The sequence below is a fragment of the Girardinichthys multiradiatus genome, chromosome 6 (genome assembly GCF_021462225.1).
Source record: "Girardinichthys multiradiatus isolate DD_20200921_A chromosome 6, DD_fGirMul_XY1, whole genome shotgun sequence".
In the NCBI taxonomy this organism is placed as follows: Eukaryota; Metazoa; Chordata; class Actinopteri; order Cyprinodontiformes; family Goodeidae; genus Girardinichthys; species Girardinichthys multiradiatus.
Window position 1 is genome coordinate 283,678 of NC_061799.1, and position 26,655 is coordinate 310,332.

Sequence of the window (26,655 nt, forward strand, 5' to 3'; positions counted from 1 at the left end):
AAATCTATCCACAGGATCGAATGGAGAGCTTGGTTTGGAGTGGCTAACTGTCAGATGCCCAATAGTAGTGAGACTTCAGGTGCTAACATCTGAACAAGTTTGATATACACATATATATCCGTGGTGTATATGTACACCACAGAGTTGAACGAAATAGGCTTAAAATCTACTGAGGGTTTGATATTGACCTTACTAATGCAATGCAATACTTAATCAAACACCAGAGGGCACCATTCGTCATTCTCTGATAACCGCAGCTTGTAATAATGTTATTTAAATTATGTGATCAATTCATGTGGAACTTACACTAATATACTTTGTATGTATTTGAGACCCGAGATTTTTCAATAATTGCATCTCAGAACAATGTTGCTGTTGTAACATTATACATTCATACCACTAAATAGTACTTTGATCTCTCACTTAGAAATTCTACTGAAACATGATTTAATTTCACTGCTTTGCCTGAATATCGTTTTTTAGACCACTAAATTTTAATTAGTTTAATTTACATAACTACTGTGGCTGAATGTTTAATTTCTGTGTTTTGTTTCTATTCTATTAAAATGGTTCCTTCTGTTTTTCCTTGGCTGCATCAGTTCGGTTGGGCACAAACACACACGATATGCAGTGGAAAGTTTCCGCATGAATTTCCCACCTTCCAAAAAAAAAACTACATCTACGTCATTCTCTCCCAAAGATGGCTGGGCGACGTCACGTTTGTTGTGTTCGTGTAACATCGGAATACATAACTGTAAACTAAAGAAATGTTAAAAACACGTTTAGGACGTGCAGAACTCTGCTTTCAGGAGAGACAGTCAGTAAACGTTACATACCTACATAGAACTAATGACACTTCCACAAGACCAATAAGATTTTGTAAAATAGGAGCGAAAAGAACAAAGACAATTGTGCAAAATGAAATTTACCTGAGCAAATTGAATTAAACCTAGCTAGAGATTAGATTATTAGTGAGCTCATGTTCTGTCACAGAACATGTGCGTAGGTTATAGCTTTCAATAGCTGAGTATTCTGTCCATTCTGTTAAACTTGGGACTAAACAGGGAACAGGGAAGTAAATATTCACATACAGATTATTGGAACGGCTAATTTCCCCACTGTGCCTGAATGCAGCATAAGGAGAAGAGGTGGAGGGAAGCAGAGGATGAAGGAGCGTCAGAGAGAGAGAGAGGAGGTAGAGAAGGGGGTAGCTAACACCAACACTGTGAGCTTGTTTATCCGAGACGAGCGCTGTCTTAGCGACATTAATGTTACATTTAGAGCCACTTGAACCCAGTGTGTTCCAGTTAATGTGTGACTCCTCCTACACTTCATTTAGAGATAAAAACTAACCAGAATGTGTTGTGATCGAGGGTAGGTGAAGACGAAAAGGGCATCTCTGACCGAAGCAGCAGCAGCCGCCGCTCGTACTGTATTCTGCGGATGAGAGTCGGTGTGTAACCACCCCAGCGGGAGCTCTGCTGTCGAACAGAACCAGCTGATATCTGGTGAGAGTGAAAGCAGCAGAGAGGGAGAAACAACAGACTGGCAAAATGAAATTCACAGAGCATCTCTCGGCCCACATCACGCCGGAGTGGAGGAAACAGTACATCCAGTATGAGGTGAGTGAGCTTCACAGGTTAGCCCGCGTTAGCTGAGAGGCTAACTGGGCAGCCAAACAGGATGCCCGTCCTGTTATATGCCATTCAATTTCATTTGAGAACGGGTAGGTGAACATGGCTACCATTAGGCTGCTATCCTACCATGAAACAACAAGGAGAGAGGAAGTGCTTGAGTAGCTCATGAGACAACAGCAACCCGGGGTTAGCTAGCAAACCAGACAGCTGGGTTTGTTTTGTTGCTCCGCAGGTTCCTCGGTGCTCTTCCAGCCAGCAGGTTTTTGTGTCTTATATCTGGCTAATTGGAATGGGTCTATGAGACAACAAGACGTCCGGCTGAGTCAGCGTTAATTTGGGTTAATGTTTGACCCCGTTGACCCCGCTGTCAGTCCTGAAACAGCTGAGGCAGCTGTCGATCATGCTGCTGCTGTTTAAACATCAGGACACAGAGGTGCTGATAACTCTATCTGCAACCTTTGACCCACTAGTTCCACTAAGATGACATCGGACCTCCTGTCTTCATGTCGCTCTCAGTTGTCCACAGGCCTCACATAGTTCTACATGTAAATGAAATGTTCCTACAGTAAGTTACATTGGGATTTACACAACATGATCCTACTGTACCTTTACATCTGTTTCTAACTAGCTAGCTTACCTTGTATTCAGTCTGAACAGATCTGCTTCTTGTATTTAGTATACAGAAAAAAACTCAAATCTGTTAATATCCAAAGGTTTTAACCACAGTTAATGAAAACGAATTGTAGTATAAAGTATTGTCATCTTTATGTCTTTATAATTGACCAGGTATGTCTTTATCGCTAGATCCAGATTTTATCGTACTTTTAATTGTATTAAATAAAATATGCAACAGCAGCAATATTCCTTTTTCCGCCTACTGTAGAGCAAGTCTTCCCTGACTCTGGAAGGCAACCAGATTGACCATACTGTTTGTCTAAGGTGCACTAAAATATAGATGGTGCGAATGCATTTAAAAATGTTATAGTTATAAATCTTTAATTTGATAGTTTGGGCACTTTGACCTCAAAGTGACGACATTGCTCACTTGTGACTAATTCTGAGAACATTTGTGATGCCTAAGTTCTCTTTTTTTGTGTGATTCATGTTGTAGAGTGTCATTATATACCCTATTAAGTCATATATCATTATATATCTATTTATACTTGGCTTTTGTGGCACAATATGCCTTTTCTGCATTGAGGTAAGTATTCAGAAATGAGTAATGAGTTTGAAAAAGAAATATAATTCTTGTGAATCAGGATATTCATATTTCTGGGAAAAAATGAATACAGTTCAAGACATCAGAACACAACGAAGCGTTGCTAAAATCATGCATTTCAAGTTGAAGACTTTAAACCTTGAAACACTCCAATGCAAGTGCGATATGAAAAAATGGTGTGTGCATACTTCAGATTTCTACATCACAAAAGTGTGTACACCCTTGAGATTTTTGTAAATATTTGATTATATATTTTTACGGAACAACACTGAAGAAATGACACTTTGATCTCATGTAAAGTAGTCAGTGTACAGGTTTTATAACAGTGTAAATCTGCTGTCCCCTCAGAACAACTCAACACACAGCCATTAATCTCTAAAAAGCTAACAACAGAAGTGAGAACACCCCTAAGTATAAATGTTCATATTGTGGCCAATTAGCAATTTTCAATCCCTGGTGTGACTCGTTACCGTTACAAGGTCTCAGGTGTGAATGAGGAGCAGGTGTGTTAAATATAATGTTATCGCTCTCATAATGGTCACTGGAAGTTCATCATGGCACCACATGACAAAGAACTCTGAGGATCTAAAACAGAATTGTTGCTCTACATAAAGATGACCTATGCTATAAGAAGATTTCCAACAACCTGAAACTGAGCTACAGCACGACCATACACGGGTTTAACAGGACAGGTTCCACTTTGAACAGGCCTCATCATGGCTGACCAAAGAAGTTGAGTTCACAGGCTCAGCGTCATATCCAGAAGTTGAAAATAGACATATAAGTGCTGCCAGCATTCATCAAGAGGTAGAAGGGTGGGTGGGTCAGCCTGTCAGTGCTCAGACCATATGCCGCACACTGCATCAAATTGGTCTGAATGGCTGTTTTCCCAGAAGGAAGCTTCTTCTACAGATGATGCACAAGAAAGCCCACAAACAGTTTGCTAAAGACAAGCAGACTAAGGACGTGGATTACTGGAACCATGTCCTGTGATCTGATGAGGTAAACTTATTTGGTCTAGATGATCCTTTTCCTGGGCAGTATTCCAACATGATAACGACCCTGAACACACCTTCAAGATGACCCCTGCCTTACTAGAGAAACTGAAGGTAAAGGTGCTGGACTGGCCAAGCACGTCTCCAGACCTAAACCCTATCAAGCATCTGTGGGGCATTCTTAAACAGAAGATGGAGGAGCACAAGGTCTCCAACATCCAACAGCTCTGTGATGCCGTCATGGAGCAGTGGAAGAGGATTCCAGGGCAACCTGTGAAGCTCTGGTGAACTCCATGCCCAAGAGGGTTAAGGCAGTGCTGGAAAATAATGGTGGCCACACAAAATATTGACACTTTGGGCCCAATTTGGACATTTTCACTTAGGGGTGTACTCACTTTTGTTGCCAGCTGTTTAGACATTAATGGCTGTGTTGAGTTATTTTAAGGCAACAGCAGATTTACACTTTTCTACAAGCTGTACATCGACTTTCGTTTAGCTTATTTTCTTTTTATCTCACATCCATACTTCTTTGAAATACAGACATTTTTGTCCTTATTAGGGCCATAGGACTTTTTGACACACTTCAGTGTATGTTTAGATTTAGTTTTTAAATTATTTTCATTCAGTCACAAAGGTTTGGTTATGGTAGAAAACAAGACAAAACTCTTTATTTACATTTAATAAAAAAAACAAAATGGCACGTCAAAAATGATTTTCTATGAAAATCATTATTAGTGTTACATCAATCAAGCCCTTTTTGTAATTTTGACCATGTTTTCATTTTTCCACCTGTATTTTGAACATTTATCTTTTAAAATGAGCTGCAAACATTTGAGGCTGGAAGCCCTCATTGCAATCACCCTAATCATTAGTTCCTGCCTATGTTTCTCTATCAGATTTTAGTTGAGATTCTGTCTCGGCCGCTGCAAAACATCAATATTACTTCTAGATAGAAGACACATATTGGTAAATAAAATATAACTTTAAAATGAATACAGCCAGGATTTGGAATAATTGCAGGCCTAACTCTACATCAGATAGCAACATATTGTGAGATTACACCAGGACAACAAGTGTTTTTTGACTTGGGAAGATAACTGTAGTTTTGGAACATTGTGTACTTTGTAGTTGTAGTCCTAAAAATCCCAGAATTTGTCTGACCCAGAACTACTTGCGTGGCCGTTTAGCTGTCATCATCTCTCATCCACAGCATCCATACATGGCTGGTGTTTAATGGTTCTGTTTAGTGTTTTGTGATGTCAGTCCTGTCTGTGCAGGGCTAAAACTCATTCCTCCGCTGCCGAATGTTTCTCTGCACCATTTGTGGGGTTCCAAACATTTTTTGAATCAAGTTCCAGTCTACCAAGTGCAAGTATATCTGCAGTCAGCTGACAATATAAAGAACATTCCGAATTAGCAGCATAAATGTTGGTGTGAGTATTGAATTTCAGTAACATCTCTATAGTCATGAGTCACATCAGCACACAATGAAGAGTTGTTTTTAGAGACTAGGATTAATCACCCCAGAAGAAGCAGCCTGATTTACAGACTTAACCAAATGTACATCTCTGTGAAAACCTGCTGTTCAGGTTAAATATGAACTACACAAAAGTTTAAAATGGTAGAATTTGATCAGAGGAACATGAAAAAGAAGCCAAATCAGTTTCTACTCACCAACAAAGAACATTTTTGCACAGCTACTGGTATCAGATTTGCAGGTGAAAGCCTGCGTTGAGCTGAGCTTGCTGCAATTGATTTCTGAATGTGTACAAGTCAATAACACATCTTGTGACTGAACACATGTAGTCAGCATGGCTTTGAGGGTTTGTACAGTGATCATATATTAAATAGCAATAATTAATACTCACAAACACATATATAGCTAAAGATACACTGTGGAAAATCATTCCTAAATCAAAAATAATCACCCTATAATTATAACAATAAATTCTGCTTTATGATGTTTTCAAACCCTAAAAAGTCAAGCTGTGATTGGTTGGGATGGTTAATTTGGCTGGTCAAACTATTTTACCAATGTTAAACCTATTAGTGTGTAAATACTGTAGATGCTGAGTTAATCTATCAAAATAGAATTGGTTGCAGTTGTTATAGTGTTCTGCTTAGTGGCACAACTGTGCACAACCTCATGTAAATGGCACAGGGAAAAGGTCCTTCTTTGATAATGGCTTGGTTTCATTGTAGAGCAGTGTTTGTGCTAATCGTTATGGGCTGATAGACTGGTGGTCTGAAAGACAAAATTATTATATTTTTATTGTGACATCTTAATAAATACCAGAAAAAATGGGTGAAAAATAAATTCCATGTCCTCCATTAAAATACTGTTTTTATACTTTTTACGGGAAGCAATGGGAAAATAGTTTTCAAAATGTATTTTTTTATTCATGGCTTGGGGGATGACACATTTCAGTTTGGGTCGCCTTTTTTTCCTATTTGCTTAACACCAGAATTTGTCAGAGTTAATTAATCTGCATTTATCTAAAATGTCTTGGGCTCTTGTTTTAATAATGGGGAGAGGTTATATGGTGGGGGTGGTGTGTGTGTGTGTGTGTGTAATCACATTATAGCCTTCCGAATCATAACCGAATTGTGAAGTGCATTAAAGATCCCCACCACTAGTTGGGAATGACAGTGATGCTGAGATGTTGGCGGTAGGGAAGGTAATAGTGCAGCTGGAGTGCTTTAATGCTACGGTTATGCTGAATCTAATTCATGCTGATTTAGATGTAAAGTTATTTTAATTCAGTCAGGAAATGAGACAATATACATAGGATATCATTTTGAAATATTATTTCTCACTTTTCGTTTACATTTCAACAAAAAAGTGGCATGTTGAAAATGATTTATAGCCGTAATAATCAGTGGAAAGTCTGTTTTGTCTTTACATCTATTCATTTAAGAAGGATTCTTCATAAAATGAAGAACATTATGGAGAACCCTGAACATCCTCTTCATGAGACTGTCCTACAACAACAGAGTGTCTTCAGTCAGAGGCTTCTTCAGATCTGCTGTAAGACGGATGCTACAGGAGATCCTTCCTGCCCACAGCCATCAGCATCTACAACGGCTCTTTGAAGAAACCTTCATAATATGAGCTATAACAACATTTAATTTCCCTTTGGGATTATTAAAGTATTTTTGATTTGAATTTTAATTGAATTGAATGCTTCTTATATTTGCTGACCAACTTTTTACATATCTTCATTCATCTTTAAGGCCACGTTATCATAACCTTAATCTAAAGCTGCCTTCACAGATCCTGTTGTCGGATTCTAGTTGGGACTCTGGCTCGGCCACTTCACATGGTAATATTACTTTCAGTCAGAACAAACTTGTAGGTCCAGTTAAAACATCACTATGAATCTAAACTTGGGAAGGGTATGAATCATTTGAGTTTAACTGTATGGTGAAATCAGGCAGGAATGGCTACATGTTTTTAGCTTGGAAAAATTCAGAAGCTTTAGTTGTAGATTTGTCCTTTTTTCACAGAGAGGCTGCTGGGAGCAGACGTTGTTCTTTTTACCCAACTCTTTACCCATGCAGATGTAAATCTGCTAACATATTGGATCTGTTGCTGTTTTATTCACTGTAAATACTCACCTAATGGTAGATTTACGTATGAACACAACAAACGTGGTTTCTGCCGTTACATTTTCTTAGCGTGGCAGCTACAAAGAGAACAGTGCTGTGAATCAGGCGTGACAGCTGGTTTTTACAAGGCCTATGGTAGCTCAAATAGGTCACACACTTTCTAAACCAAGGGAAATGAAGCACAAAGTGAAGGAGTTCTTAGGAGGCCAGAAGCAGTAGCACACTGTGCCACCTACCACCGAGCCTGGACCCTGTTAGCACACAACATATTGATTTTAGAGGGAAAGAACATGTCAAATCACAGTCCTTATCTCTGTATCAAAACCACAAAGGGACTGTTTGGTGCTGTATTTGGTGGGCTGTGATATAGGAAGAGACATGCATTCAATTTGTAAACATCTTTATCAATTTGTCTCGCTGTCCATTGTGCCCCCGCCTGATGTGGATTTAAATGGCTGAGATCTTAAAGCTCATGGATAGTTGGGGTTGCATTCTAACATATACAATGTAAAGCAATACTATGATGACATGTTTTCCCCACTGCATTCTTACTCTTAGACAACTTAATCATTTAAAGTAAGACCTGGACATCTAATGTTTCAACATCTCATGTCTCGTTTGTATTTAAGCTTAGTGAGAGATTTTTGTGCACGAGTTTGGGTTTTCCACAGATTTTGGTTGGATTGGTTAAGACAACAGATCTCATAATAAGGTTGTTTTCATGTAATAATAAAGTGGAAATGTGTATGGGCTAGAAACTGATTGGTGCATCTGTGGTTCTCAACCTGTAGCCTGATCACGAATCTGTTTAACATGAAAATATATGAATGGGATTTGTTCCAGCCTTCCTTCACTAAAAGGATTTATGTTTCTCTGGGTATACTACAATGTTAAGGATTAAGCGATCATTTTCAGAATCACAGTTCAATATGTATGTGTATAAACACCCTATTTAGTTACATACATCATGTATCCATCTCAGCAGGTATCCCTCCCTGTGTCTACCTGAAAGCTGCCCTGGCTGCAGTTTTTGGTCACAGTAGTTGCCGTGTTCTGCAGAGGTCAAAGTAGAACGTTTTTTTTTCTCTCTGTGACTGCAGCACATTCTTTCTGTGAACTGTCTCTCTTAGTATCAGAGAGATTTAGCAACAAGCCACTTAAAAACACCACATTCTCCTTCTGTTTTGTTAGTTTATTTCTTATGTGGTTTGTTCATGTTGTTATAATTCTCGTCTATTTCCACTCCTGACATGTTAATTAGATTTTGTGCTGTTTGCAGTCGTATTGCGCTTGTGGCCAAAGGTCTTTTCCCAAAGTTATTATGAGGAGTTTCAGCAGCCTGGCACATTTTTAGAATACATGTCATCTTAGCTCAGCTTTGGAGACAAAATGACATAAACAATCGTCTTTTCTTATGGAACAGCCCTCTGGCAGGATTAAAACATGTGTCCTGTGGTCTTTGCCTTTAGTTCATGTTGGATCAATGTGTCTTTTTAAAGAAAAAAAAGTATTACAGTAACAGTTGAGACACTAGTGTTAATGTGAATTTACTTTTGAAGTATTAATTTGCCATGCTCCACTCATCACAGTGGTTTAGCTGTTCCTAAAACAAGTAGGGATGCACCGATCAATCAGACCGCCGATTTCCGTAATTTTGGGAGATCAGTGATCGGCCGATACTTACATGTGAAACCAATCTTATCGACTGATCTTATCTACTTGTATAACCTATTGTGCAAATTTAGTTTCTTTTAAAAATGTGAAAAATGAAAGACTAAAGGAACTGCAGTGCTCTAAAGATTTAATTTATATTTAAGAGCACTGCCTGGAGTAGTTAAAACAAGTTTGCATTATTTCACGGGTATTGTTCAATGTTTTGCAATAAGATAAGATTGGAACTTCAAAGGTGTATTGTGACCTTATAACACCTGAAATGGTCAGTAATAAACAAAAATTTGTATCGGCTAATATCGGAATCAGCAGCTCAGGCTTTTTAAAGATTGGTGATCCGCCAGAAAACTCTAATCGGTGCATCCCTTAAAATAAGAGATCCTATTGCTCATGATATATTTTTACCACATCGAGAAATAGGACAGGAGTGATATAACACTATTGACTCAGGGTGAGTAGGTTCAAATGCACAACACAATCATTCAGATTAAATAAATACCATATATCAGTTTCCTTCATCTTCACATCTATGCCCTACTTTCTGTTGGACGAGGACGTAAACTAATAACAAAATACGCTAAAGTTTGTGGTTGTGACATGATAGGGGTATTAATCTGTATTTAAATGAAGCTGGAGTGCTGGTTTGTGACAGGCAGTGTAAAGATGTTCACTCTGAGGGTGACACCCAGAGGATTGTATCTCTGTAGAAGTGGAAGTCATTAGCATTCACATCTTTTCTGCTTGTGTGAAGCTCATCTCCACAGAGGTTTCACACAGTTTGTTTGTCCGTGCTCCTGCTGTGTTTGGAGACAGACCAGATGTAAGAGGTTGCTCCACTCAGCTGTAACTCTAGCCCTTTGTTCGTTTAGTTTACTTCCTGTGAAGCTGTGGAGACCTGGGCCTGTGGGCTTTTCAAAGCGGTGCTTCTTGGGGCTGTTACATGTTTCTCATGCGTTGTTGTTGCAGCGATGTTTGGTTAGACACACTGCAGGACAGTTTGACTTGCAAGGTGAAGCCAGGGCTGTCATAAAGGAATATGAGTGCCGATGTTCTAACAATGTTGTTTTCCTGTATTTTAATTACAGAAATGTATTCTTATTCAGTCCATAAATGTTAAAGCAGTAGGTGCATAAAAATGTAATGGAAAGGGTTTTATTTACCCTGGTATATATCTCGCATGACTGTCAGACAGGAACTTTAAAAATATGAATGCCCGTTGGTCATCTGGAGCAGATCTGACTCACCAGACTGGCTGACTGCTGGTTGACCACTTTGCTCATCAGATGTTACTGTTCAGCATTCAGAAGCCTGTACATTTTAACATGAAATGAAACATACAGTGGGGAGAACAAGTATTTGATACACTGTCTATTTTGCAGGTTTTCCCACTTACAAAGCATGTAGAAGTCTGTCATTTTTATCATAGGTACTCTTCAACTGTGAGTGACGGAATCTAAATCAAAAGTCCAGAAAATCACATTGTGTGATTTTTATGTAATTAATTAACATTTTATTGCATGATATAAGTTTTTGATCTCCTAACAAAAAATAAGAATCCTGTCCCTCACAGGCCTGTTAATTCTTCTTTAAGAAGCCCTCCCATTCTCCACTCATCTGTATTAACTGCACCTGTTTGAAATCGTTATCTGTATAAAAGACACCTGTCCACACACTCAATCAAACAAACTCCAACCTCTCCACAATGACCAAGACCAGAGAGCTGTGTGAGGACATCAGGGATAAAATAGTAGACCTACACAAGGCTGGGATGGGCTACAGGAAAATTGCCCAGCAATAACCCGGAAACCTGAAGGATCTGGAGAAGATCTGTATGGAGGAGTGGTCCAAAATTCCTGCCTCAGTGTGTGCAAACCTTGTCAAGAACTACGGGAAACGTCTGATATCTGTAACTGCAAACAAAGGTTTCTGTACCAAATATTAAGTTTAGTTTTTCTGATGTATCAAATACTTTTGTCATGCAATAAAATGCTAATTACTTACTTAAAAATCACACAATGTGATTTTCTAGATTTTTGTTTTAGATTCCGTCACTCAAAATTGAAGAGAACCTGTGATAAAAATGAAAGACTTCTACATGCTTTGCGAGTGGGAAAACCTGCAAAATCAGCAGTGTATCAAATACAAAAATGCATTATTATAATAAAGAGTTTATGATGAGTTTATTAGATGATTTACAAACTCAATTTATATGCTCATATTTAAAGGTAGTTTTCTGTAGTTTTTATTCAAATACCAATAAATAAAAAAGAAATCAGCTAGTGAGTAGAATGTACAATTTTTTAGCTTGACCATCCCTAACTGGGGAAGGGTTGTTAGAAACTCAAAAATCTCATCTTTGTTTAATATGCGAACACACCATAGCTACATACTAACCACAACACTCTTTATTGTGGAAGTTGCCACAGCAGGAGGAAGACGTGTGTAGAGTATCACAACCCCAAAGCATAGCTTGGATACAAAATTTGACTTGATGTGTACAACACATATATACAGAAGTAATTGGCCATCCATCTAAATCATTGAATCCAGGTGTTCCAGTCACTTCCATAGCCACAGCTTTAGAAAATCCAGTATCTAGGTGTGCAGACTGCTTCTGCAAACAATAGTAAAAGAATGGAAATGAACTGTTGGTGATACTTTAACAAAGTGGAAGACAATGGTAATGACAGCAACTCAGCCATCAAGTGGTAGGCTATGTAAAACCAGATAGCGGCGTCAGAAGATTCTGATTGTCACTGTGCGCAGAGGTCACCGACTTTCTGCAGTCAATAGCTGGATCCAAGCCTCACATTACCAGGTGCAATGCAAAGTGTTTGATACAGTGATGTAAAGCCTGCTGCCACTGGACTCTAGAGCAGCGGAGACATTTTCTCTGGAGTGATGAACCCTGCCTGTGTCTTGTCAAATGGACAAGTCTGGGTTTGGCAGTTGCCAGGAGAACGGCACTAGCCTGACTACACGGTGTTAAGTACAAAGTTTAGTGGATGGAGGGTGTGGGGCTGTTAGCCTCGACCCCTTAGTTCCAGTAAATAGAACAGTTAATGCTGCAGCATACCAAGACATGGACAATTTTATACTTGTGACTCTCTGGGAACAGTTTGGGGACGGCCCTTTCCTGTTCCAACATGATGGGGCACCAGCTCACAAGTCAATAAAGGCATGAAAAAGTTGAGTATGGAAGAACTTAAGTTGCCTGTACAGTCCTGACATTTACCCCAACAGAACGTATCAGATGAATTGTACATAAGTGCCATGCATTTATGCTCTGCATGCTAATAATATATTTTGGCAGTTAGACCTTTAGCTGCCCATTAATAATCCAACCTGGTGTATAATATTGGAAGCTAAGGTAATAAATCTCCCAGAGAATTGTGTGGACATGGCAGAGCGGTAGACCAGGCAACACAATACACCCAGGATCTTTGGCCAAGACTCATTTACTGGGGTTCCACTCCTTCCACTAATTTCTATCCTCCTTCACTCTCTCTCTGCCCCTTTCCTGTCGGATCACTGCAGAAAAGGCCAATTGTGCCACAAAATCCTAGTATAAATAAGTAGAAATATTGAATGACCTTTTGCAGCAGGAAAGCTAGAAGGAAAACTTACAGAATAAAATACTCGATGTTCATTTGAATTCTTGGAGAGAATGTGAATCTGATAAAATTGGTATTGGCAGGTCAGAGCCTTTTAAAATTAGAAGATCAGAAATCAGACTCAAGTCGGAATCTGGTACAACTGTCTTCCTAAAAAGGCTTGTGGTGATATTGTTTATCCTAATTGTTAAATTTGCATTTGTTAAGAAAAGCAACAGGCATGCTATGTCATTGCTATCACTTCACATTAAATCGTTCAAATAAATGTTATTTTGTCACTAAAGATTACTATGACACAATCTGCCTACCAGAACACTGAAGAACCTACGGATCATATTTCTGCTTCCTACCTTATTCAGTAGGGGGCTGCTTTATCGTGTTGTTTTAAGGTATGTCCCACTACCTCTTGTGAATCTTGTTATAAATCTATTATAAAACATTTTTTTTATAAAAGCATTTTTTGTCTTTATTTGGGGTTTTGGGTGGTGCAGGGTCCTCCTTCCCAGGAGTCAAAAGTCTTTCAGCTAAATATCCAACTTGAATATTTCCTTGTACAATATGCATGGATGATCAGAGGCCTAAATAAATAAAAAACAATTATCTATTTTTATTTGCTCCTCTATATGTCTTCCAGCCTCAGTCAGACCACTTCCTATAATGGCTACCCTGCATTACCCTTTTGTTTTGGTTGTCCTGCTTCCTTCTTCTCCTCCGTTCTGCAGTAAAGGTTGGAATGGTCTAAAGCTAGCTAGTTGTTCTCGTTTTAATAGATCTAGCAATGCAGTTTACAGAGGTTCTGTAATTACAGACACATTTAAGTTCATTTTATCATCCGGTGATATAAGATAATGTGTTTGAAAAATGTACAGGTCCTTCTCAAAATATTAGCATATTGTAATAAAGTTCATTATTTTCCATAATGTCATGATGAAAATTTAACATTCATATATTTTAGATTCATTGCACACTAACTGAAATATTTCAGGTCTTTTATTGTCTTAATACGGATGATTTTGGCATACAGCTCATTAAAACCCAAAATTCCTATCTCACAAAATTAGCATATCATTAAAAGGGTCTCTAAACGAGCTATGAACCTAATCATCTGAATCAACGAGTTAACTCTAAACACCTGCAAAAGATTCCTGAGGCCTTTAAAACTCCCAGCCTGGTTCATCACTCAAAACCCCAATCATGGGTAAGACTGCCGACCTGACTGCTGTCCAGAAGGCCACTATTGACATCCTCAAGCAAGAGGGTAAGACACAGAAAGAAATTTCTGAACGAATAGGCTGTTCCCAGAGTGCTGTATCAAGACACCTCAGTGGGAAGTCTGTGGGAAGGAAAAAGTGTGGCAGAAAACGCTGCACAACGAGAAGAGGTGACCGGACCCTGAGGAAGATTGTGGAGAAGGGCCGATTCCAGACCTTGGGGGACCTGCGGAAGCAGTGGACTGAGTCTGGAGTAGAAACATCCAGAGCCACCGTGCACAGGCGTGTGCAGGAAATGGGCTACAGGTGCCGCATTCCCCAGGTCAAGCCACTTTTGAACCAGAAACAGCGGCAGAAGAGCCTGACCTGGGCTACAGAGAAGCAGCACTGGACTGTTGCTCAGTGGTCCAAAGTACTTTTTTCGGATGAAAGCAAATTCTGCATGTCATTCGGAAATCAAGGTGCCAGAGTCTGGAGGAAGACTGGGGAGAAGGAAATGCCAAATGCCAGAAGTCCAGTGTCAAGTACCCACAGTCAGTGATGGTCTGGGATGCCGTGTCAGCTGCTGGTGTTGGTCCACTGTGTTTTATCAAGGGCAGGGTCAATGCAGCTAGCTATCAGGAGATTTTGGAGCACTTCATGCTTCCATCTGCTGAAAAGCTTTATGGAGATGAAGATTTCATTTTTCAGCACGACCTGGCACCTGCTCACAGTGCCAAAACCACTGGTAAATGGTTTACTGACCATGGTATCACTGTGCTCAATTGGCCTGCCAACTCTCCTGACCTGAACCCCATAGAGAATCTGTGGGATATTGTGAAGAGAACATTGAGAGACTCAAGACCCAACACTCTGGATGAGCTAAAGGCCGCTATCGAAGCATCCTGGGCCTCCATAAGACCTCAGCAGTGCCACAGGCTGATTGCCTCCATGCCACGCCGCATTGAAGCAGTCATTTCTGCAAAAGGATTCCCGACCAAGTATTGAGTGCATAACTGTACATGATTATTTGAAGGTTGACGTTTTTTGTATTAAAAACACTTTTCTTTTATTGGTCTGATGAAACATGCTAATTTTGTGAGATAGGAATTTTGGATTTTCAAGAGCTGTATGCCTAAATCATCCGTATTAAGACAATAAAAGACCTGAAATATTTCAGTTAGTGTGCAATGAATCTAAAATATATGAATGTTAAATTTTCATCATGACATTATGGAAAATAATTAACTTTATCACAATATGCTAATATTTTGAGAAGGACCTGTAGTGATGCTTTGGTAATGAAGCATGTACCACATTCATTGTAGTCCCCCTCCTAAGCAGCAGGATCTGCTAAGCAGCAGGATCTGCTGCAGAGAAACTGACTGCTACACAGGAAGTCTTCATGAAGAAATCTTTCAACTTGTTAGCATGTGACTGGGATTAAGTTGCAGCAGAGCTTTGCAAGACATGGGTATTCGTGGGTAACCTGGTATACTGGGGCAAGGCTTGATCCATCTCCTTAAAAAAAAAAAAAAAAACAGCACGGCTCAGTTCAAAATTTAGTTAGAACCAGATGGGAGATTCATTTTGATCCATGGAAATACACAGGGGGCTTTGGTCACTCTCCTGAATGTCTATGCTTCTCCAATGTCTGAGTGGAAATTCTTGAAACACGTTTTTAAGCCACTGGTCATGCATAAGGTACCTTAATCTGTGGTGGTGATTTTAATGTTACATCCAACTCTGGATACATCAAATCCATACTTCACAGGAGAAGAGAAAGTTACAAAAAATATAAACTAATGTTGAAGGAGCTGCAGGGATCTGAATCTGACTGAAAATAATTTTACCTTCTTTTTCCACCTGCATTTGGTTTATTCTCGGCTAGAGTACTATTTGCTCTAATAAAAAAAAAAACAGTTACAGTCAGAACTGGAAAAACTAGAGAATATGCACAGAAGACATATCAAGGAACAAAAATGGAAATTGGCAAGATAACCTTTCTCAAGCAAATGTATCAGAATCAGAATCAGAAAAGCTTTATTGCCAAGTACGTTTTTTGGCGTAGTCGGTGCAATACAGTACAAATTAAACAGTATAAACATATCTACAATATAATATAAATATATGTGCACAGTTTTAAGTGAGTGAGAGTAAATATAGAGCAGTATAAGATGCAAGAGCAATACAACAGTGCAGGTGATCATTGTGCAAGTAAAGCAGGAGTCCATGCTGAGCGTTAATGTAATGCATAGAGTTACAAGTTACAGGTGTCCTGTCAGCAAAAAAAGGGGGGGGTGTGGGGGAAAGGGAGAGTGTCAGGGTGGTTTCCGGGCTTTGTTAACCAGGCTGGTGGCAGATGGGAAAAAACTGTTCTTGTGGCGTGAGGTTTTGGTTCGGATGGACCGCAGCCTCCTGCCAGAGGGGAGAGTCTCAAAGAGTCTGTGACCGGGGTGGGAGGGATCAGCCAGAATCTTCCCTGCCCGCTTCAGGGTCCTGGAGGTGTACAGTTCCTGGAGCGACAGTAGACTGCAGCCAATCACCTTCTCAGCAGACCGAATGACACGCTGCAGCCTGCCCTTATCCTTGGCTGTAGCAGCGGCGTACCAGATGGTGATGGAGGAGGTGAGGATGGACTCAATGATGGCTGTGTAGAAGTGCACCATCATAGTCTTTGGCAGGTTGAATTTCTTCAGCTGCTGCAGAAAGAACATCCTCTGCTGGGCTTTCTTGATGAGGGAGCTGATGTTTGGCTCCCACTTGAGATCCTGGGAGATGATGGTTCCCAGGAAGCGGAAAGATTCCACAGTGTCAATTGTGGAGTCACAGAGGGTGATGGGGGCAGGTGGGGCTGGGTTCTGCCTGAAGTCCACAACCATCTCCACTGTCTTTAGAGCGTTGAGCTCAAGGTTGTTCTGGCTGCACCAGTCCAACAGATGGTCCACCTCCCATCTGTACGCGGACTCGTCACCATCAGAGATGAGTCCGATCAGGGTGGTGTCGTCCGCAAACTTCAGAAGCTTGACAGACTGGTGACTGGAGGTGCAGCTGTTGGTGTACAGGGAGAAGAGCAGAGGAGAGAGAACACAGCCTTGGGGGGAACCGGTGCTGATGGTCAGGGAGTCAGAGACGTGCTTCCCCAGCCTCACGCGCTGCTTCCTGTCAGACAGGAAGTCAGTGATCCACCTGCAGGTGGAGTCGGGCACACTCAGCTGGGAGAGCTTCTCCTGTAGCAGAACTGGGAAGATGGTGTTGAAGGCAGAGCTGAAATCCACAAACAGGATCCTGGCATAGATTCCTGTGGAGTCCAGGTGCCGGAGGATGAAGTGAAGGGCTAGGTTGACTGCATCATCTACAGACCTGTTGGCTTTGTAGGCAAACTGCAGGGGGTCCAGGAGGGGGTCGGTGATGTCTTTTAGGTGTGAGAGCACAAGGCGCTCAAAGGACTTCATCACCACAGAGGTCAGGGCGACGGGTCTGAAGTCATTAAGCCCTGTGGTCCTTGGCTTCTTGGGAACAGGGACGATGGTGGAGGACTTGAACCAGGCTGGCACATGACATGTCTCCAGTGAGGTGTTAAAAATGTCTGTGAAGACTGGAGACAGCTGATCAGCGCAGTGCTTCAGGCTGGCTGGTGAGACAGAATCCAGACCAGCAGCTTTCCGGGGGTTCTGTCTCCTGAAGAGTTTGTTGACGTCCCTCTCCTGGATGGAAAGAGCCGTCCTCGGCGTGGGTAGGGTGCTGGTGGGGGGGAACTTCAGGGTGGGGGTTGGAGGTGCCAAGGCCCCTCTTGAGGTTGGGGAGGTGGGGGTGGTGGCTGCAGCTGTTGGGGGGTGTCGTGGGGGATGGTTGCAGGACTGTCCCTTTGTCTTTCAAAGGGGCAGTAGAACTCGTTCAGGTCGTTGGCGAGGCGTCGGTCGTTGATGGAGTGGGGGGAAATCTGCTAAATTAATAGCTTACAAATTCAAAATAACAGGCAGAGAATACAATCTTTAAAATCAGGGACCCTATAACGAATTTTCTACATTACAAAGTAAAAGATATCCAACAAATTTCTATACTAATCTATATAGTCAATCCAAAACAGATGGGGCAGTGACTGAACTTTTTTGGACCACAAAGTTTCCCAAAGTGATTAAGCAGCAAACTAAGTCTTTAATTAGTGGGATTACAATGAATAAATAAATAAAAAGAGGGTGGAGCTATCGGGCCATAAGTGTCCAGAACCAAGACAACAAGATCCTTACCCACATTCTGGCAAGATGGACACAAGACAGACAGACACAAGACAATATTCGTAGTACACTTAACATAATTGAACATAAAAACTAGGGGTGGGAATCTTTCACTATCTCACACTTCGATTTTGATTTTTGAGGCTACGATTCGATTGAAAATCGATTTTTGATTCAAAACGATTGGATTCATAATGATTTCTGCTTCAATCTATAGGTGGGAAAATAATCCTCATGATCTACTCCAGTCATACAGGATAACAAATGTATACATTATAGTGTCTTTTTCACATTTATTAAGTTTTAAACATTAATCAATGCTGCTTAGATTTGTGCACAGCTGTGAAACACTTACAGAATGGTATGGCGTACCTTGGCTTCACTGTCTGCAACATGCAGATGAATCCCTTGTTCCCCACCTCACTGTAAGGATGTAAGTCTTTGGTGATGAAGCAGGCAATAAACCTGGTTACTTTTTTGTTTTTTTGCCCACTCGGAGTTGGCAGAGAGTTTGGTGAAGCACTGCAGCGTGCATTGGTCTGCTGGTGGCGGCGGACTCTGCCACCACCAGCAGACGTTTAACTCCGGGTGATGCCTGGTAATGTGAGCTCGCGCATTTGTGGTATTCCCAAAGTTCTTAATCTTCATTTTGGAAACCTTGCACACTATGAAGTTCATGTCAAGCTCTGTCTTACCGGGCATTCAGTAACAACCAAAATTAGCCTAAATCATTGCCATCAATAAAGACAGGGACAGTTGAATCTCTTTTTCTTTTCTCTTTCTGCTTTGGTGCTTTCTGCGCATGCGTACATTGCAGAACAGGTTGCGTAGTTACAAAATGAAGGCCGACAGCCAGCGGATTTGTTTCATTTTTTTAATTCAGTTTTGGGACATTTAAAATTGATTTTGAATTGTATTTTTTTTTTTGGCACACCCCTAATTAAAAACCAAAACAAACTCAACGCAGTAATGACACTGAGAAGGCATTTCATTGAGTTAATTGGGAGTTCTTACATTGATTATTAAATACATTTGGATTCATCAGGTGTTTGTTAAATCTATTAAAACATTATATAATAAATCAAAAGCCATGAAAAAAATTAGATGGAGTGGATCAAATTCAGCAAAGAGGAAGACGATAGGGCTGTCCATTAAGCCCTTTGTTGTTTGTCATATTTATTGAATCATTAAGCCAGGGGGTCACTCAGAATAATTATTTTACTGTTATAAAATTATTAGAACAAGAACTCAAGATTTTATTGTTTGCAGATGATGTTTATGACTTTATCGAGACTCTTCCAATTGAGATTTACAAGCAATTTATTGAATGGGATAAATTGATATCGTGTTACATCTGGCAAAGAAAATAAACAAGGATTAGATTCCAAACTCTTCAACTGGCAAAAACAGGGGTGGACTGGCACTTTCCTGTTTAAACGATTATGACATCTCAGCCCAGTTAAGGCTCCTGTTCGGTTGGTGTGTCCCAGATTATAAAGCAAGATGGAAGGAAATTGAAGAAAACATATCTGGGGCAGTGCCAATCCAAGCAAGGTTAGGAGACAAAAGACTAATTAAAGGACTGATGGTAACAGGAAATAAATGCATCAACTTGTCTTTGAAGACTTGGTTAAATGTTATCATTGAAAATTATACCTTTAGAAGAAGCGAACATCCTCAAATGTTGGTGTTATGATCTGGATTTTTCACCAAATAAGATTGATGCCTGTTATAGGAGATGGATAAACTTAGGTCTCTCCTCATTTTGTAACCTTTTTTAACCAGGCAACACTAAAGAGTTTTTAGATGTTGAAAAGACTGCATGGTCTCAATAATAGTGATTTCTTTAGGTCCGCCTTCACTCAAACAGCTCCGTCTTTAAAAATCAAAGGAAATTTGAAAATGAACTATTGAAAACAAAACAATAAAGCCACTTGCATAAACCAAAAAGGGACAGGGAAACCAATACTTGGTTTTCAGAAGATACCTGGATGAAATACTGTGGATTTTATTGGAGGATATCATTTTTGAACTTATGGAGATTATTTGGGTAGAACTGTCTCATTAGGTACTTTGCTAGAGTCATGTTCTCACTAAGACCCCAGCAATCCAAATTTTAAGAAATGGAAAATGTAAATTTCCCCAAGACATCCCTTTTTGTGTATTATTACCATAGAAACAATCCATGTTCTTGTGTTGTTAAAAAACAAAAAAAGGAATAAAAAAGATTGGGTATGAAGGGATTGGAAATAAGGAGAGAATTGTAAAAGAATAACTTAGATTTTGTTTCTTCTATTGTTCATCTCCTGTATAGATTTCCTGTTTTCCTGCGCTGTTTGTTTTCTGTATGACTTTTTACATAAGTATTTATTTTTTAATGTGCTTTCTAATCAATAAAGACTTAATGAAAAAAGCCAAAATACATAATTTCTTCTGATATGATTTTAAAAAGTTGTGGTTTATTATTGCAAAGTCTAGAGGTAGAATAGACAAAGCAGCTCTGAGGTTGTGTTCTGTGTCCATTCTCTTTCTGTGTTCTGTCTTTAGCTGAACCTGAGCTGAGAAACCACTCACAGAGATGGGTAGTGCTGAATGGCAGCAGGAGTTTTACTGCTGCGTGGCAAGGGAAGGATACTCACTCCTCAGTGTGGCACCAGAACTCAGAGAGGCTTATCTCAACTAAGTTTAGTTTGAGGTCACATAATAGCCCCAGCAGCTGACTCTCTACGGTCCTTAGCAGATTGTCACAATTTCCATGTTGATTTAAAAGTGGGCACATCTAGTTGTCATCTTCTTTGTTCCTCAGTAACATTTAAATAAATCTCTTTGATTCTGCATCGTTCCTGCATTTCTCCACGCTCAATAAGCTTCTGTAAACAAAGTTTGTTTGTATTCTTCTATGGTTTGAAATGATGGCTATCGACTCGCAACTCCTGTAAGGAATTTAAATACCCAAGACTTGATAGATCTTTCATTTTATTTCATTTTTTGGCCTTTTTTTTACCCTGATAAAAGGCCCACAACCCACTGAAAACTGGTCTTGGATCCACTTTTGATTTGATATCCACCAGTTGAAAGACTAGTATAGTGAACAGTTGCCTGAGGAAAAGGCAGTAGGGTCTGATGAGGTGAAATTATGTAAACCAAAAATATTCAGATCATTTAGAAGTAACTTGAGTCATTTGTATGTTGTAGCTGCACTGACTGTTGTGAGGAGCTTATCTATTTTCCCCTATTTTTTAATTTTACTTATGTTAGCTAGCCTGTGGAGGGGATAGGCAAGGAGTTACTGAAAATGTTAGATTTGACCTGTTCTCAAAGGTTGACAGAACCTGAGCATTAGCCATAATTGATCAAAACAGTCAAAAACACACTCAGTGTGAATGGGTGAATAACTGATTATGGTGTAAACTGCTTTCAGGTCTCTGGGGACTTGATAAAGCACTATACAAGTGCATACCATTTACCGTAAAGAGTAGAATCAGCTGTAAAACAATGTCATGTGCTGATGATAGCATGTTAGGGTTTATTTTCTAGTCACTAAGAACACAAGAAATGAGATTACTCTAAACTGGTCTGATATGTTGTGAGTGGGGCTTTTATTTCTAAAATGAGCTTTTTCAGTTTTTTACTTAGTCAGCATAGTGTTGCAGTTGAGGTCAATGGTTTTTCAGCAGTTTTAGGAAGTTTAAAGCACAGCAGCCAATCGTCATGGGAAATTGGTTGCTGATGGAAGCTAGTTTCAGGTGCAGTGAGGGATAGAGAAGCTGACAGCAAAATAAGGGCAAACCAACAATTCTTTTTTTACTTGCAGGTACAGTCCTGGTCAGCAAAACTGCACAAATTGTTTCTTCCATACAGAAAAAAGTAGAAAACTCTGGCTTCAGAAGTCTTTATATTCCATGGGTTTAGAGTGGCTGAAGTTGTGGCAGCATGAGTTTAGTGGCTTGTGGTGTTGTCTCCAAGGTAGCACAGATGATTAAACTATGGAACCATACATTACAACTCAAAGTGTCTCTTTATCTCTCAGTGAGTGTCTAAGCACCATAAAATCTGATAAAGCAATAAAGTAATCTTTACACGGCAAATTAGAGCTCATTAAAACAACTGAAAACAGTGACAAGTCATAAAACAAATAATGTTTTTTGTCCAGAGAACATCAGTGTAGTATTTAGCTTCAGATGTAGGAGATAAAACAGCATTTTTAAGGGGACCAACAGCCATCACATTTCCTGAAGCCCAGGCTGGAGGGGAACTAAGTCAGTAATGTCTTTCCACCAGCCTCCACCCAGAGTGTCCATATTAGTGCAGTAGACCCTACCATAGACAAAACCCACTAAACTCAGATTTGAGCTGTCATCATCTACAGACAAGGTAACGAAGAAAACCAAGTATGTAAGCTAGTGTTAAAACATTTTGAATGTTTTATTTTTTATCCACTCAGTTGCATTGATGTTTTGTTAATAATACTAGTGCCACTGAAATACATGATGAATAACATCCAGTTAAACAACTTGGGTTGTTAAGAATAAACCAGATATTCCTTCCTTTCATTAGTGTTTTTTGGTGGTGGATCTTTGTTGATCTTTGTTCTTCGTAGACTGTGAGGACCACAGAGTCCGAGCTCCACTTGGCTCTGCTAATTTAAGCAAAGACTTGCTGGTTGTATTTGAAGAATAGTTCAAATGAGGTCTTTTCACCAGGGCAGATTAAACCTTGACAAAGACTTTTAATGTGTCAGATGAGACTTTGTTTCTATGTTTATGTGTTTTAAATTGGTTGTAGGCCTTGGAAATGCTGTTCTCTGGGAAGATATTTGGTCTTTCTGATTTTCTCATTGTCTGATTAGACACTAAAAGAGGAGGACCAACAATAAAAGAGAAAATGTTTTTAGAAGATGGTCACTGTGGAGACCCACGAATGAGATTAAAAAAGAGAATAGCTGACTTTGGAGATGCACAAGGAAAAATACGCTGGTGATTGGAATATACCAGCCCTGACCTGTGACCAGCCACTTGGGTACTCAAAAACCCAATCTTTCTCGGATCAGTGAATGCATCATGCCTAAGACCTTCCAGATCAACAGCCCTCTTCATTGTGGGTGTTATCACTGTGGGAAGAACAAGCTGTTTGGGTATGAAGCTTGGGAATGTTTTGGTGACGCGAACTGACCCAGAGCAGGTACACCAAACGTACACCAAAGTTGTTTGAAGCATTTAACCTCAGTCTGTCATGGAACACAAAGAACTTAAAGATGCTAGTAGCTATTTGGAAATGTCAGAGTTAAGGTTTAGGATGTAAATTGTTTTTTTTTGTTTCATGGAAAAAAAACTAAGACTAAGTTTTATAGTTGCTGATGCTAAATGCACCAATCAAGCTAAAGACAGTTTAAAATGTCCACTCCAAATTTGGTCTTTGTTTTAAAACAATAAACCTTTTTTACAGTGAGTGCCTCCTTACACACACACTGTCTGACTTTCCCAACAAATAATGAATGAGAAGAAGAGCATAAAGAAGTATATGCAGGCATATATTAGACATAAATTAGCTGTCAATGACAAATTAAGAAAAGCAAAGATTGAAAAAGGATCGCAGAGTTGTGGGTTTGTATGTGGACAGAGGTGTAAGAGAAGTGATTCTTCAAGTAAGCCTATAGGAATGGAGTGTGCACTGGGGAGGTGGCAAGGAGAGAATGAAGGAGAAAAGGTAAGAAGTAGGGTAATCTGTGAGGATAACGAGTGCTTTGTTTTGGAAATTTGCATATTAGCGCATGCTGAGCCAGCCTATTCAACACACACACACATCTGTGTTTTACTATCTTTATGAGGACTTTTTAATTAACTTCCATTGACTTCCATAAATTTTTGTTAATTTCCATGGCCTAACCCTGACCCTACCCCTAATCCTAATCCTAACCTAAACTCTGTTCATACTGATTAAATACAAAAAATGGTTCTCACTCACGCACCAAGTACAAGAACACACACATACACACATACACACACATTCTGTGGCTGTAAGAAAAAGTGTGGGAAAGCCCATGGCTTTTTGGTTTGCTGTGAAGGTTGTGGTTTTAGTGCTTATGTCAGCACAATCTGAGACTGGTGAACGAAGCATTGTGCCACCACACGTTACTGTCATGTGAAATTAAAGCATGTTCAGTCCTGTGTGCTGTTTAGACATCAGGTCCAAAACAAAACATAGTCAAATACAGCCAGCTGTTAGTGCTTGCAGGGAGACAAAACAGGCTTAGAGGTCAATGAGACTCACTCTGGAAGCAAATCCAACCATTGATCACCTAAGATCATCTAGAGCTCATCCTGCATTCCATTTGTTGTTGTGTTTATACTTCCTTAATTTACATCCCAGAATATTAGGGTCTGGCTAGAAAGGAGAAGCTTTTTTGTCTCCCTGCTACATGCAGCTTTGGCAGTTTTAGGGAGGTCTGACATATTTTAAATAAAGAGACGATGACCAGGCGTTTAGTGGCTGATATAGATTTCCTTTTTTTAAGTTTCACCTGCTGGTTCTGATTTTCTTTTTAACAGTTATAACACAAACAAATGCCCTGCGATGGACTGGCGACCTGTCCAGGGTGTACCCTGCCTCTCGCCCATAGACTGCTGGAGATAGGCACCAGCTCCCCCGCCACCCACTATGGAATAAGCGGTAGAAAATGACTGACTGACTGAACACAAACAAACCTGTTCATGTTAATTCATTTTAAAAATAAAACCTAAATGTAACAAACATTGACCATAAAACCAAACTTTTCCGGGACTGAGGTACTAGTTAAGAACTGACATAAAACTGAGAAATTACCAGATTATTTCCATAGTACATCAACATGGGTGTACCCATCTACCTTCAGACCTACCTACCTTCAGATCCTCTGCCTGCACTAAAGATCTCCGAGGAAGATGTAAACAAGCTCTTTCAGCGCATGACGACAAAGAAAGCTGGAGGACCTGATAACGTCTCCCCATCATGCCTGAAAGCCTGTGCAAATCAACTCACTCCGATCTTCACAAGGATCTTCAACAAATCACTGGAGAAATGTGAGGTCCCCTCCTGCCTCAAACAATCCACCATCATCCCGGTGCCCAAGAAACCCACCATCCTAGGATTAAATGACAACAGGCCTGTAGCCCTGACGTCTGTGGTCATGAAATCCTTTGAGCGGCTGGTGTTGAAGCACCTGAAAGACATCAGAGGCCCCCTGCTGGACCCCCTGCAATTTCCTTACCGAGCAAACAGGTCGGCAGATAATGCTGTTAACTTAGGTCTACACTTCATCCTGCAACACCTCGACCACCCAGGGACGTACGCCAGGATCCTGTTTGTAGACTTCAGCTCGCCCTTCAACACCATCATACCAGACATCCACCACCAGAAGCTCACACACCTCAACATCCCAGCCTCCACCTGTCAGTGGATCAACAGCTTCCTGACGGACCGACAGCAGCAGGTGAGACTGGGGAGCATCTTCTCCCGATCCAGATCAATAAGTACTGGTGCCCCCCAGGGGTGTGTTCTATCCCCACTCCTCTTCTCCCTGTACACAAATGACTGCACCTCATCGGACTCGTCCGTGAAACTCCTTAAGTTTGCAGATGACACCACTGTCATTGGACTGATCCAGGACGGTGGTGAGTCTGCATACAGACAGCAGGTGGATCGGCTGGTACACTGGTGCAGTCAGAACTACCTTAAACTGAACCCACTCAAGACTGTGGAAATGGTGGTGGACTTTCAGAGAACACCACCCCCCTCACCATCCTCAACAACACCGTATCGGCCGTGGACCACTTCAGGTTCTTAGGAACCACCATCTCTGAGGACCTGAGATGGTCTTCACACATAGACACTGTTCGAAAGAAGGCCCAGCAGAGACTGTACTTCCTGAGGCAACTCAAGAAGTTCAACCTTCCACAGGAGCTGCTGGTCATCTTCTACACTGCCATCATTCAGTCTGTCCTGTCTTCATCCATCTCAGTGTGGTTTGGATCATCCACAAAACAGGAAAGGTCCAGACTGCAACGAATAATCAGGACTGCAGAGAATAATCAGAGCTGACCTTCCCTCCATCCAGGACTTATACAGGTCAAGGGTCAAGAAAAGAGCTGCTAAAATCTCTGCAGACCCCACACACCCTGCACATAAACTGTTTAGAGTTTTACCTTCAGGTGGCGCTACAGAGCACTGTTTACTAAAACCAGCCGCCACAGAGACAGTTTCTTCCCCCAGGCTGTTTCTCTGTTGAACATTCAATAGAGTACAAAACAACAGCATACAGATGTTGCAAATGTACCTTTTTATTATATATGTGTATATTGTACATTGTAAATATGAATATTCTGTAATGCTAAAACAAAACCAAAGAGCGAAGTGTACCGGAGTCAAATTCCTTGTTTGTATGTACGAACTTAGCAATAAAGCTGATTCTGATAAAGAAAGGACCCCCCCCTCTCTTCAGACCAGC

At 40.4% G+C, this 26,655-nt stretch overlaps 1 protein-coding gene across 1 annotated transcript in view; it reads left to right on the top strand.

Moving 5' to 3' along the window:
* Positions 1-1,210: 1,210 nt before the first annotated feature.
* Positions 1,211-26,655, top strand: part of LOC124870707 (xenotropic and polytropic retrovirus receptor 1 homolog) — a 71,215-nt gene continuing 45,770 nt past the window's right edge. Inside the window, exon 1 of the mRNA XM_047369537.1 lies at positions 1,211-1,622. Coding sequence (XP_047225493.1) covers positions 1,554-1,622 — 69 coding nt within the window. The 5' untranslated portion in view covers positions 1,211-1,553. The remainder of the gene's footprint in view (positions 1,623-26,655) is intronic.